This window comes from Ischnura elegans, chromosome 1, assembly GCF_921293095.1.
Source record: "Ischnura elegans chromosome 1, ioIscEleg1.1, whole genome shotgun sequence".
Taxonomy (NCBI): Eukaryota; Metazoa; Arthropoda; class Insecta; order Odonata; family Coenagrionidae; genus Ischnura; species Ischnura elegans.
In genome coordinates this window covers 65,687,201-65,699,550 of record NC_060246.1, presented here as the reverse complement: position 1 = coordinate 65,699,550, position 12,350 = coordinate 65,687,201, and the positions used below count along the sequence as shown (strand labels likewise).

The following is a 12,350-nucleotide window of genomic DNA, read 5'->3' as shown; positions in this document are numbered from 1 at the left end:
ATTTGTCACTCATGCCCACTACTTTGTTAAGAATACAATAATTGAAGGCTTCAAATAATTTACGCAGCATTCCCGACCTCATTGAAGAAAATAATTACGCAAAACAACAAAAATAGTCAACACATTTCTTGTTTACCACTCAATCGCTAGCCGTGTCAAGAAAGACTGATGGGATAGAACAAAAGATTTGCGACACGCGCCACTTGGTTCACGGCGGTTCATAGGAATTCCCAAGGCCCTATGGGAATTCCCTATGTATTTTGATGGTAGCTAGCTGAAGCGCGGGGTTCGAGGGCGCGCTTCGCGAAGCTACCGTGGTAGCTAGTTTGAAGCTACGGAAGTAGCTTCAAATCCCATAGAGAATAAGGGTTGGAGCCTAATAAGCTACCGGTAGCTTCTGCAAGCTCCCTTCGCCGGAGCTTCAGCGTTAGAGAATACAAGTGGTAGCAAGTAGCTTAATTAAGCATCTTTCCACCAGAAAGCTACCGCGCTTCGAGTTAGAGAATAGACCCCCTGGAGGGCAAGTCGGTAACTTGGGGCGCCTCGTTTGGGAGAGAGAGTTGTCGCCCAAAATTGTCTCCCCACCCAAGTCCGTAACTCGGTAGAGAGAACTGTTTCTCCCGTTCGGATGGGAGAAAACTCGCTCCGATGGGTAGTATGAAAAATTTCTAAGGCGAATCTGATATTGGAGCTTGATTTATCGAAAAATTAACCGTGTGCAATTTTAAAATGTTTTTAATTTTATGTCAAATTCATCCATGCAAATATTTTCTAAATTAAATGCATAATAACCTCATTATGACTTACTAAAGTCGGGACTACATTTTTGACCGCGCGCAGTGATTCCTCGCTTGCAAGCGGCTGCAAGGCTAAATCCAAGTGCCCGTAAATTTTGCTTGTCACCATGTAAATTCTTCATTTCGTATCAATTACAACCTCACCAAAGTTGAAAATTAAGAGTATATTTCTAATGTGAATACAGCTTTTGCTCGCTGCTTGCAGATTTGTGCAAACATCTTTTGTGCCAAAATTGTGTTATTGTCAATGTGACAACTCCCGTAAATCATCTGCTGATAATCACAGTGCCAGTGGTTGCAATGTACAAAAATATCGGCTAAGAGTTGTAATTATCAGTGCTCCATCGTGATTGAATTGTAAGCAGTGTTATTACCATATCGATTAATGTCTGACAGCAATGTAAACATTGCCAGTGGCGTGTTCACCTCCGTTGTTCATCGGATAGGTACATTGACATTTCACGATCAAGCTATCAAGATCAAAGCTGTGTGTGAAGTTTCTTTTTCTGGTATATTAACGAATAATAGTCAGAAAAGTCACCTGTGCCTCTTTCGTGGGCTAATTTCTGGCTTTAAATCAGTGAATTGATCAATGAGTGATTGTAAGTTGTTCGTGATGAATAAAAGAGTGGAAGTGATTTCCAGTTTTTTTATATTTTATTTGCCTATGTCTCACTTTATATTTACGGTGTGTGCTAGTACTTAGTTTGTGGATATTCATTTATTATTGAAGTACATTTATAGCTTCTGTATGTGTTGACAGCGGAACCGATTCGCGATCTCATGTTGTGTGCACACGGTTATGCTGAGCAGTCGTATTCGTGAAACCAATGAAATGGTGAAACTCTATTACATTGTCGTGGAATAAGTTCTTTTAACAATAAGGGCATGTCTTGTGTTTCATTAACTATCTGTTGCTTTTCATAGGTAACTGTTTAGAAGTTATTTTCCATTATTTAAAGTGCTTTTCTTGCGCTCTCTGAATTAGCATTAGCTTTCTAAACCCCGCTACTTACACGAAAAGAATTCAGAGCTACAGATAATTGTTATTTCATAGGATTGCGGTGTTTTTGTCTGCTATTGAGGGTGATGGATTTTCAGCAGGAAGAGAATCGGACCATCGAAGGACGGATAGGACAACCTTCTCCGCTAATGCGGCCGGAAATCTTCCTCCCTCGCCTCAAACGGTTTATTAATATCCCGCAACAATTTCTCACTGGTGTTAATTGCCCCACTTCTCTTAAATGCACCTCATATACGAGCAATAATATTCTATGGTTTGAAAGAAAACGCGCCGTATTGAGAAAATACAACAAAACACTGTCGAGATACGCACTTTCTCCATGGGAGAAAGAGATACGTCGGGCTCTTGAGGGGGACGTAACTGAAGCGCCCGTCTGGGGCGCCAAAGGCGCTTGAGGAGGCTTACGGACTTGGGTCGAGAGACTAGTACTCTCCCAGGCGACAGATAGTCTCCTTTCTCCGGCGGGGCGCCCTAGAGACTTGGGGCGGGCGACAACTCTCGCGCAGGCGCTTCACGAATCTCCTTTCTCCCATTTTCGGGAGAGAACAGAGTTACAGACTTGCCCTCCTGGGGTCCCGATCCATCACCTCCTTAGGAGCACATTATGCCCTCTAGGACACAACAGTTTCTTATGACAGGTGTTTTATAACACATAAAATTCAAACCAACAGTGAAAACTGGGGTATGTATGCAGTGAATTCACATGAAATGATAATGAAATCCAAAAGAAATTGAAACAATAAGTTTGAAATATTAAAGTAATTTCTCTCCTTAAGTGCATGTATATTCATGCAAAAAGTGCAATATTTGCAGCAGGTAACCAAAAGCAAAAGGAGTAAGATGAACTACATTTTCCTGAGAAGCTAAGTGTCACCACAACTTTGCCCTAAAGCTTTTGATAATGACTTTTATGAACCTAAAAATTCTGCAATTAATTAATCTCACATCTCTATTCCATACCCCCTAAAACTCCTGGTATTAGTTGCATCTAAAACCCCCCTAGCCCTAGTTCTTAGCTGCGCCCCTGAGTAGATGAGCTTCATTTAACCACACGTTTTGAATTGCCACAAATTAATAACAAGAAATGACCCTATATTTTCCTATAACTCACGCAGCTGTAATCAACAAATTAAAAAGGAATAAATCTTATATCTGATTTACAAGTTGAGTTTGAATGTGTAAACTGTATTGAATTGCCCAAGTACATGATTTGATCAGAAATCAAGTATCAAATGAACTTCTGTCAGAGCAAGTGGTTTCTAAAATATGTTTTCCTCATAGAATCTATGCACCCATTACCATTTTATAATTGGAATAAATACATTTGAAAGTTAAATGGTATTCATTTGGCTAATTTCAGTAAAAATAATTAAAGAAAACAATTTGCCAGTAATCATCAAAAATTGTAATCCCAGGATAATATTCAGATCTAACTATCACTCAATGAAAAATGAACATGATTCTTAAGTTTGGCAGTCTACTAGATGATTCAAGAGATTACATGCACGAAATTAGTTTATATGCCTTCAGAAAATGCAACAAAACCTTCAAGAACCTAGAAAGCTAGAATTTTGCAAATGCTAGAAGTCACATTAACACTATGGGCATGTTTAATTATTTACCATAGCCGAATAACTGTGTTGAAGTCCCTCATGTATGATTTTTGGTGGATTAAAAATGGATGAATTATTACAAAATATACTATCAATTTCTTGTGTGAAAGTCTTCTGCAGCTACCAACACCATAAAGGCACAATAGAGAGATGACTACTCTTGGTGCTCTACTCATGTTCCTATTCAGTTTTACTTTCAAACATAATATTGGAAGTGATGCATTTCGACAGATCCCAGGGGCAAAGCATGATTTTCAAACTTAATATTGCATGTATGGTGGGTGCCCTGTTTCCAAGGCCCCTTTTTTCATGATATTTAATCTGTGTGGATAAAGCCATTATTAAAAATTGTGAGGCCGAAGCCAGGACCAAACACCCTGGACAGCCTCAGGAAGGCTGCGGCTCTTTCAGCACCTTCCATTCTCCTTGGTCCCTTCAAGTACATTAACAGTAAAATGAAACAACATTCAAGATCCCTAGAGCAGTTATAGCTTGGTTATCTTTCTTCTCGCACTAATCAATGCTCTCAACATAGCGATAGAGAAGATACATCAAAGTTTGAGGCCTCATCTCGCTCCCGTTTCAATTCAAGTTTCACATTTTAACTCTAAGGTTTTCATATTTTAATTCTAACACTGCATTTTGCACTGCTTCACTCTTCAGCCGCTTGGGGCCCATTGACCATGTTGCTGCTGGGGCCCTTGGGTAACCACTGCACTTTGGGTACTTCTAAAGGTAAAACTTGATTCAGACTGAAGCAAACATCCATTCTGTTGTAATGTGAAAATTAATATTTTGTAGGGTTTTGCATTTTTACGTTCAAGGTGATGATGAATGTTTGTTTTGTTTTTTATTTACGTTGCCAATATAAAAAGTGATTGTTGTGCGGCCTTGGGATATAGAAGACGAATAAAATAGTTTTTTGTAACAAAGACGTAAAGAAGACTTTTTTCGTTTTTGACACATTCAGACATCAGGAAACTGACACACTAGATCAAATTTAGCAATAAATATGGGGGGATATACAACTTTGCGTTTCACCATTTTATAAACTAATTTTTTTGTGAAGTATTGATGCTAAGTACCTAAGTGCCAACCATGGTCTTGATGAGTAACAGGAATGTACAAATAATGTTCGAAATCTGAAAGATACCTATTGAATGTTACTTAGGAAAGGCAAATTAACAGATTTTTGTATAGCAGTAGGACATGGCTAATTTCTACCATTGTAAGCCATGTCAGGCCATTATGTGTATTTGTATGGGCAAACTAATGACGAATGAACATAATGGCAGGATCAAACAAGAGGGGCTGAAGGATAAATATTCAATACAAAAATACAGTGGAAAACAATATTGATAAAGGAACAAACACTGGCTCTGTTGATACCAGCAGATAAAATGAACCTCAATTGCTTTTCCAGTTAAATCGTTAAATAGAACAAGGTATAACTTGTAGTCATGGCTGTCTTAGGTTATGTAATTAAAATTTTTACTGAAATGCAGATATTGCTCTATAGTACACTTAAAAATAGGGATCTCCTTTCACTAGACAGCTTTGATTCAACACCATGGCATTTGGTTCACCTGCTAGGGTCAGATGTGAAGATTACCTCCATTCACTTGCAGGATGTTTATCCAAGGGTAACCAAATAGATGTAAAGTTTAAAAAAAGAAATAAAGTCATGATGCCTTAGCACAGCAAAATGGAGCACAGGTATACTAATGAGCTGTGGTGCATTACTTAACAGAACTGAATTGCCCTAAAGCTTGTTTCTCTCCCATGGTGCCGCTCAAAGCTGACGACATTCTCCAGCTTGCCGTCACAAGTCACTTCGCTACTGGGTGGCTAGTGTTGAACTGTCTATGCAGCAACATGTGTTGGAGCTTTATTGCCCTACCCTAATGAGAGCTGCAGAATGTGACCACAAGAAGGTGAATGAACAGGGACTCGTTGGCCTCAGCAATAACTAGCCCACCTAAATGGCAACTTCAGTGGAGGGGATTGGCGAGGGTGGACATGGGGAGTGGAAATGCCACCAGCAGAGATTCCCTAAAACAAGAAAACCCATGGCTTGTTTTTGATTTTTTACAGCATTTCTTTGGTAACAAATGGCACAACTGCCATCATATCCTAACTTAAAATGATTTTCAGACCATTTCTTAAGTCTTCTTTATTCTATTTTTTTCTCTTTCCATCATTTTCTATTTGGTTTAGTCATTGGCTTCATTGATTATAAGTTCTCTTTTCAACACTATCCCCCAAGGTTACGCAATCATGCAATCAATATCACGCAATCCCAGGAACTTTAATGGAGCACTATTTCAGAACAATCTCTTTTTCAAGACTAAAAAGTCAGATTTTCTCTTCCGGTCACATTGATCTAAAGGTGGAGTCATTTACTTTTAACCTATGATATTTTGCATTACCTTCAGGGATAGCAATCAAATGTCAACGAAAGCCAAAACCAGTAAAATTTCAATAGTTTCGTTCCCAGGGGTGAAATGTAGAAACATAAAGAAAAACTCAGGGTTGAAATGGAATTGGAATCAAAACTACTTCGGGTCAAAACTAAACTAACCCTCTGGGATGAAATGAAACACAGATAATGTTTTGCACCGGAGGAACCAGGTGCCTCACCTTCAAATGGTTTAGTTTCGACCCACACACCAAGAACAAAGTATGGTTGAATGGAGTAGAGGTTTGCCAACTGCCTCTACAAGCATGGGGCACTTTTCCACTCATAATGCACAACGCAGTATTCAGTCGCAATATGACGAAGCTCAAAGTTTAACCCTCTCCACATTCTGTCATGAAATGGGTCGAAACTATTCCCTCTTTTCCCCCTCCATTCAACTTCTGGTATCAAAACTTAACTATGAGCAAAGGGGTTTCAATTAATTTAGTTTTTCTCCCAGGAGTAATGTTTTGTCCCATGTCAAAATTAAACTCCTTGGTGATTTTAATTCCACGCGGGAACAAAACTGAACCCAGGCCTAGTATTTTCGTTTCCCTCCAGGTTGAAATGAAACATTTTCGTTTCGTTTCGCTTGCCATCCCAGATTACCTCACTCAGTATTTCAGCCTTCAGTTTGAATCACCAAGTGAGCTGAGAATCTGTATGACAGCAAGAGAGAAGTGAAGTGCAGTAGAGGAGAATAATCATGGACACTAGACACAAAAACCAAGAGAGCATCTCGGAATATCAAGGAAAGGAAAGTGGTAGATGAATACAATATGCAGAGTGAACTTCTGAAGAATTCGAAATGGTTGGAAGCAAGGGCATACCAAGGATCAAAACCGCGTGGGTGGGGGAGGGGCAAGCCAAGGTTGTTCCAGTTGTAGGCAAGATTTAAGCATGGAAAAGGTGAATGAAATAAACATTTTAAGGAAACTGTAACAGCTCTTTATTAGTTTTTAAAATTATTTGATTGAAAAAATATTATTTTCCTTAAAGACATTTGCGACTTTTGCTTCTAGGGGGGATGGGGGGTGGAGGCTGCCCCCTCCCCTCGCTGGGTATGACCATGGTTGGGAGGAGAAGCTTTTTCTAGCTAGTACATAGTATCTGTAAGAGGTGTGCTTGGTCAAAGGGTTTAATGAAGAGTTTTTATTCCACCACTCACAAAGAAGAAAGCTGTGCAATGCAGAGACTATAGGACTACTAGCTACTCAGCAACGATGCCCCTCGCTGCGAAAACCTATGTACGTTCAAAGCTACTAGCATATTATCACATTCAGACAAAGTGGTTCTGAGGATTGTAGATAGATGAATAGAGGTGAGGAAAATGGTTACTTGGGCAATGATCAATTTGGTTTCAGGAAAGGAAGTCACCCCGCGATATGACAGAAGGAAAGAAAACCCTAGTCGAGAAGAACTTGGATTATAACCAAAAGGTGCATGTTTGGTTCATGGATTTCGAAAAACATTATGTAGGATGGGCAGGGTAAAATTAATGGGCATTCTTAAGATAAGAGGCATTGAATGGAGGGATAGGTGACTTATTCCTGATCTGTATACTGATCAGACTAAACAAGTGGCTGATGGAGACTCAGGGATTGATTGACCTGCGAGATAGGTCTGTTCACAATCCCCCTGTTGCTTAATGTGTACGTAAAGGGAATGATGAGGAAAACATGGGATGGGTTAAATGTAAGAGCCAAAGTGATGGGGGCTGAAACAGATGTTTGATTCAATGACGTTCATGAATGATGACTGATGAGGCATTGAAGAGCCAGATGGCAAAGGGGTAGTAGGCTCAAATGTAAGGCTCAAGATAAAGCATGTTGTTCCAAAATTGAGATGGTGGAGCACCTCAACTGTTTGGGCAGTATGTTATAGGAAAAAGGGAGAAGTTGGGACATCAAGAAGAGAATTGCATTACCATAAGAGACGACCATGAATGCAAAAGAGCTGACAAGTGGATTTTTATGAAAGAGTTTAACCTGTTCCCAGTGGATATGAATCTCCCTTTCTAGGTTTAGACTACAGTGGAACCAACCATTGGGTCACGAGTATACTTCACACTATTTGTGACTCACCGATAGTCACAAATTGGCGCATCTTCTAGTCACTGCCTAGAGGAGGTGTTGCACTTGGCAGTGGGTAGGGGAAGTGGAGGAACACAGGATACCCATCAATAAGGCCCACTGCTGCTAGGGAGTACGCTAGAGGCTCTTTATTGTGAGGCTCTCCCATTAAAGTACCTCAAGATGGTGGCATGAGCCCCCTGCCAGGATTCACCAGGAGCACCACCAAGGTAACAACCACCTCATTTTTTCAACTTCAGGAGTCAAACACCATCATAAAGTGATTTCAGAGTGTAGTATCATGTAATGCACTGAATGCATATGTTTCACACAAAATAGGACACCGAAAGTTTTTCTCTGATAATAATTGGTGGGCTAAGTTGCAGATGGTGGGCCATTTCACATGGCGCCATCCAATCAGGTGAGAGTGCAACCCACCATTAGGCCATGCTTCACCCTTGTATTAAACAAGTTTTATCCTGTGCAGCATGATCAACAGGTGGGTCACACCTACCTTCCAGTTGCACCAATGTAAGAGGTTACTATAAATAGTATAGACACACTAAATTTTATGCTTAGCTTCTCATTTTGCAAAATGGTGACAGCCACAAGGCGAAGAAATACCTCTATGTAGTTAGTTAATTTCCCATAATTCAGGAAGTCGGGTGTGATTCACCAGTAGGTCATGCAACAGGAACTGTGCTAAAGAAAAGGCTAGGTAAGAGTGATCCGGAGCATAGTGCTGAATGGTGTAGAAACGTGGATGCTGAGGAAGAAGGATGACAAAAAAACTGGAGCCATTCAAGATGTGTGCATGGATGAGAATGGAGAAAGTGAAGTGGACCGAAAAGAATAGGAACTACAGAGTGCTGGACTTTGCAGGCCAAGGAGAGAAAACTTCATCATGAGATACAGGGAAGACAAGAGGATTTGAATAACGGAGTACTGAGTGGGGAGAGGAAGATTTAAAAAATTGTTATAAGGAAGAATGTCCATTAACCAAGGAAAAAGAAGGAAGAGAATAGGGTTTATAGATGGAATAAAAGGGAATAGGCCTTATTCTCAAATTGGGAGGGGAGAAAGACGGCTTATTATAGGATGGATGTACTTATTGATTTATATCTGATGTAAAAATGACGAGTACTGTATGAATAAATATCCACCCTCAATGATTCTTTTTCCATAAAATTCATCTCCAACATCACAGACCCCACCATTTACTTACTTCTCAGATGCAGAAATAAAATACAATAACCTAAGATTTTCCATGGCCATACACATCAAGTCCTCCCACCATTATCACCATTATCTTCACTTCAATGCCTAGTTGCCACCCACTGCACATAACCATCCCCAAGCCCCATTCAATCCCTGGAGAACACATCTACAATAACACTGACTCACTCGATAATTACTGACACCAATTACATTTGACCCTCAAAATAAGAGATTGCTGAAGGGAACTTCTCACAAGTAAAATTCTCCTTTAATCTTCTACATGCACACTGATATTCAGTAATACGATAACAGAACACACCTAATTAATATCATTTCAGTCATATTCTTTACTCAATTCAAAAAGCAAGCTCATCTTCTAACACAAAAACTAAGTTAGATTTTCAACATTAATAGTTTTAGAAAAGCTCAAATTACATTACATTCCTCAAGAGATCATTAAGTAGCACTTCAAAGTACCATATTTACCTGAATATATTCCCCCTCTTGTTTTCTAAAAGTGCCCAAAGTAAAAGTAAATACTATATTCTTTTGCATTTTTAAATTTTTTCCCAAAACTGAAGCCTCAAAAGTAGGAGGGTGGACTATAACAGAGGAACAAGGTATTACTCTATGGTAGTACATTTATTATTGAAGAGTGCATATTAAACACATTAAACAGTCCCAGTTAAATTGATGCATTCTCATACAAAATGTGTAACATATTATGAAATTTTTCTTCATAGGCAAGTGCCATATAACGTCATGTCACGAGAACTGTCTATGGCAATTTGTCCGCCCATTTTTGACCAGAGGAAACGTGAAATAAAACCATCAGTCTGACAGAGAGAAAGGAATGATTTAAATTACCCAGAACCTTGAGGAAATTGAGACATCTAGCCCAAAAAATTACCTATGTAAAAAAGCAGGTGCTAAGGATTACTATTCAGAGGAAGAGCCTCCAAAATACTTACAGAGATATTAGTGAGTTGCACTCCCTCAAAAGATATAGTGACTATAGTGACGACCTTACATAAATAAAAAGCGCACAAAAAAATGATTGAGACATTTTCTTGAAAAAGTTCTTCAGTTTTATCTTGGAATGAATGCCATTTTTTAATTAGGTTTATGGATCCTCCAGCTGGATGAGCTTAATGATTTATGATCCAAACATGTATCCTTCATTTTTTGGAAAAATTATACAGCCATGAAAAAGCAAAATTTATCTTGATTTCTTTCATAACTATGCATCTATCATATGAAAATACATTATATGCTGAAATGCAATATTGATAGGATGGCATACTAGAGTGAGTCGCTGACACTTGCTAAATAATATCAAAAGAAAATGTCATGAAGATTCTTCCATTGAGAAGCACAAGACAGAAGGGAGACTGGATATTAATTTTGTTCCATAATAATCCATTTACCAGCTATTTACCACGAATCAAATAACAATTGGATCTGAATAAGAGGTCCCCACTGGCATTGTTTGAATAACCATAAAACATGAGGTAAAGTGAAGGATCTTACGTGCAACACTAAACTAGGATCAGAATTTTTTAAGGTAATTTAATTTAATTAAGGTAGCATTAGCTAGAGAAAATCGACTATCATTCGCATGAGAAAGACCTCGACACTACATAACTGATGTAAACTGTAGTTCCTCATACAATTTAACACAGATATTCCCTGCAATGATTGTAAATATGTTTCAAACTATCAAGAGCTGAGCCCATGACAAGCGTGAGAAATAAAGTGATACACATTTTGGAAAATGCTAATTGTTTCAATCACAAAGAGAAAACAATGGAGTTCAATGAACGATCCACATGATGCATAAAAATACAAACTCCTGATATTGACTTCCGGAAGACGTAGGCTAAAATTATGTAAATCTTGCTATGGCAACATACCTTATGGCAAACATTGGTTTTCACTTCCTTCAAAGCTCGTTCGGAGAAAACACATCCACAGCTCCATAGGAATATAAAGCCAAAGCGACCATTCATCTCCAACCCAATGACTGGACATATATAGGGTGAGATTCCAGGGTCTCCAGAAGCGTCGCCTTTCTCGACGGAGCCTTCTTTGTAAGCTGGATTTGGTGTCAAATTCAGCTCCCTGACATCCTAGGAAAATATTCACGAATGAAAATTGTGCCTCATTCAACAGAAAAAATAATGATAAACAAGAGATTAAAATGTAATAGCATAAAATGGAAGCCATATGATGGCATAAAATATTCATATAGAGATAGTGAAAAAGAGGAATATCATCCGAACCTTCAAGGTTTTTACGTGCTGGGACACCTCAGGAAATTCCTTCTTCTCCAGTAAATTTTCAATAACGGCGATTTTACTGTACAGTCGTCCCATTCCGCAAGCAACCACAGGCTTTTGTAAGGTATTCTGAGAAATGGTGCAGCAATTCCACCTGAACGCTAACTCTGCAGCTTTATCCTTCTACGAAAAAAATAAACATGAATGAAGAAAGTTAGTCCACCTCACAAAAATGTTTAATAATGAAGCAAATAATTATCTGTCTAAGAGGCAACAGCTTACCTTCTCAGGCTTCTTCTTGGTTCTGACAAGTTCATCTCGTCTGGGGATAGTTCCTCCATCGCAACCCATTTTAGAAAAAACCTAAAAGGCCACGAAAACCATCAAGTTTCAAAATTAGTTTAAACTATTCACAATAACAGTTTAAAAAACAAAAGTTGCAAAGAATGACAAGGAAGAAAATATAACAGAGGAATGAAAATTGCTCTGTGGCCTTGTCTACAAACCCAAACAAACAGAAATCCAAGTGCTCTACGCTCGCGATGCGATTTTGTCGAAGTTCAAGGAAATTCGCATTCCAAGCCACCCTCTTGGCTCGTTGTCAGCGAGTAGTTTTAAAAATACCCGAACAGTGGCGCTGCTCAATACTGCACCTAAAGGGGCGGTCCCTTTAAATTTAATAATGCAAATATTACATCGTTTATTATATTCATCACGAGCTTAAAATATTATTCGTGACAAATATGAATGTCTTCATTTGATAATAATTTTTTAAAATAAAATATTGAAGACACTGGTAAAAATTGCAAAAAAATACCAGGTTCCTCAGAGATAATTGCATAAAATAAAATTGAAAAGAACAGGGAATGACGACTTAAATTACGCATAT

General features: G+C 38.7%; 1 protein-coding gene across 2 annotated transcripts in view; it reads right to left on the bottom strand.

Moving 5' to 3' along the window:
* Positions 1-12,054, bottom strand: part of LOC124162386 (replication termination factor 2) — a 37,021-nt gene extending 24,967 nt beyond the window's left edge. Inside the window, exons 1-4 of one of the 2 annotated variants that reach the window (XM_046538908.1) lie at positions 11,968-12,054; positions 11,744-11,824; positions 11,465-11,644; positions 11,096-11,311 (exon numbers count right to left, since the gene is read on the bottom strand). In XM_046538908.1, the coding sequence (XP_046394864.1) occupies positions 11,096-11,311; positions 11,465-11,644; positions 11,744-11,812 (465 nt within the window). In that variant the 5' untranslated portion in view covers positions 11,813-11,824; positions 11,968-12,054. Of the gene's footprint in view, positions 1-11,095; positions 11,312-11,464; positions 11,645-11,743; positions 11,825-11,929 lie in introns of both variants that reach the window. The other variant, XM_046538917.1, reaches the window with a different exon arrangement.
* Between the last annotated feature and the right edge of the window lie 296 nt (positions 12,055-12,350).